The sequence below is a fragment of the Leuciscus leuciscus genome (assembly GCF_965113295.1).
Source record: "Leuciscus leuciscus genome assembly, chromosome: 16".
Classification (NCBI taxonomy): Eukaryota; Metazoa; Chordata; class Actinopteri; order Cypriniformes; family Leuciscidae; genus Leuciscus; species Leuciscus leuciscus.
Genome location: NC_138740.1, coordinates 36,845,394 through 36,847,893, shown reverse-complemented (window position 1 = coordinate 36,847,893; position 2,500 = coordinate 36,845,394). Strand labels below are relative to the sequence as shown.

At 38.7% G+C, this 2,500-nt stretch overlaps 1 protein-coding gene across 2 annotated transcripts in view; it reads right to left on the bottom strand.

Annotated features, from left to right (window-relative positions):
• Positions 1-2,500, bottom strand: part of col27a1a (collagen, type XXVII, alpha 1a) — a 64,259-nt gene that overhangs the window by 36,149 nt on the left and 25,610 nt on the right. For both annotated transcript variants that reach the window (XM_082140636.1, XM_082140635.1), the window contains 2 exons: positions 1,671-1,724; positions 1,009-1,053 (listed from right to left, as the gene is read on the bottom strand). In XM_082140636.1, coding sequence (XP_081996762.1) covers positions 1,009-1,053; positions 1,671-1,724 — 99 coding nt within the window. The remainder of the gene's footprint in view (positions 1-1,008; positions 1,054-1,670; positions 1,725-2,500) is intronic.

Here is a 2,500-nt window from a genome sequence, read left to right as displayed (position 1 = left end):
TATATATATAAGACAGTTTAATCTATATAATCATTGGCAATCCAACGGATGTCCACTGTATAATTTGATCACAAGGATGTACAGATGAATGGAGAGGTGCTAGGTTGGATGAGTGGACGTCTTCGTGTTGATGCAGGCCATGAAGTAAGTGTATATGCCCATGGACTGCATGGTGCTGGCCTCCACAATGTAGTCCAAGGGCACATACACTCACTTCAGGGAACAATCGATGGCAACATGCAAAAACAAACACAGGGTACAATGAAAACATATGCATTCAGATTCACTTACGCTCAGAACTCCATGCAAGGTGCTTTTATACAAATGTGCATTGGACGACACATGTGTGTGTGTGTGTGTGTGTGTGTGTGTGGTGCCTAAAGACAGCAGGGCCTCAGTCTGATTTTAAACAGGAAATTCCAGCCAATGTGGGCGGAGTCTAGCCTGATAAAGAGCCTTTAATACAGCTCAACTACAAACACAACAGCTAGAGCGCGTGTATGTGTGAGCACACTATATAAAGTGGCACAGTGAGAGTTAAGTATAAATTGTTTCTGAATACATCAAACAGATGACAGCAAAATAAATGAAGGTGGCTGTACATGTGAACATGTTAATGTGACCGTAGGAGGCTAAAAACACACATAAATGCACACTTATGGCTCGGGCAGCTGTCAGCAGCAAATTTGTCATGGTTGAGTCTCTGTTGACTCAAAAAACAGAAAAAGGGAAAACCAGAAAACGAGGGGGAGACGGAAGAAAAGACAAGCTGTAGTAGTGAAAATCCCTCTTATGGAGTCGAGGTCAAATCACTTGACTTTAAAACTCAAATAAGTCGACAAGAATGTCAGAAAAAGTCTGAACTTCATTTTCGGCTCTTTGTAAAAGATCAGACATTGCAAATAACCTAGCAACAGTAACCATAGGCCGCTCAGACAGCTCGAATGTCACAATGACAGCGTTGTAAGTTGCAATCACACATCAAACGGGAAGAGGACGTGTACACACCCGAGCACCTTTCGGCCCAACAGGCCCTATTGGACCAGGTAAACCCTGGAAGAGAAGAGAAGAGAAACAGAGACTTCAGTAACACATCATTTAACAGGCAAACTGGAACTGAAATTAATAGCTTGTTTCTTTTGATAAGCATCCAAACTTGTGTGCCCACAAGAACAAGAACCCTGATGAACTTATAATGGACTTATCATAGGCTTATCATAGTATAACACTCAAATATAACACAGCTACCAATCAAATAATTAGATATGTGAAGTGAAATGGAGTGATATTTGACAGCGATTTACTTATCAGATTCAAGTATTCCAAACAGCCATTTCATTTAGTTCAACACAAGCAACTTAAATGAGCTCAATATGTGTTAAAAACCAAAGGCTTGTGGCTCTGGATGGATATTTCATTGAGTTTTATTCTGATTAAATCCAAAACTCCATCAGTGAAAACAACACAAGTGTATCAAAACATGAACAGTGGCCAGAGCGAACGACTACATCATTTCCTATAATTGAACACTTATTTTCAATCTCTGTGCCCTGCAGCTATATTAATGCACGAACAGTCAATGAAAAACAAAGCGAAACACACTCAAACAAACAAACTCATACACACACATATACACGCCACACTCCACAGCAGAGGAAGATCTACTGCACCTGCCTGCCAGGATAGCCTTTGGCTCCAGCTTCTCCACCAGGACCTTGTTCCCCCTGTGAAGAAAGACAAAGAGAAATGCTGGCTACCCTCATTTACATAGAAGAGTATATACATATACTTTAAAGACCCAAAAAAGTATTGAAGTTGAACACATAAAATGCATAAAAGTCTTTGCATTTGATTTGGAACAAAAACCAAACAATATGGCTTTCATTGCAAAAAAAGAGCACAATCAAGCATTTAATTTACATATGTAAATATAATAACAGACAGACAGACAGACAGATAGACAGATAGACAGATAGATAGATAGATAGATAGATAGATAGATAGATAGATAGATAGATAGATAGATAGATAGATAGATAGATAGACAGACAGATAGACAGACAGACAGACAGACAGACAGACAGACAGATAGATTAACTGTTTTTTTAATTGAAAACAGTATTGTGTGACTGTTTGTCACTGAACATGGATATAGTTAATGTGATGAACTACATCTATTCCATCTGATTCAAAGACATTGAGCAAAAACAATGAAGAAAAGTGAAGTTAGACTTTTGACATTTACATCTAATGCAGTGACATTCATGCATTTATACACAAGTGTGTGGTTTATGTCCACATAATATCAAGGCTTTCTTATCAATTCAAGAAATATTCAATAATGTGATGTGATGGGGAATATAGGGGGTGAAATATGTCTGAATGACATTTCTGGACATCTCTCTCTATGTGTATGTGTATATCTCTATGCGTTGTGTGTGTGTGTGTGTGTGTGTGTGTGTGTGTGTGTGTGTGTGTGTGTGTGTGTGTGTGTGTGTGT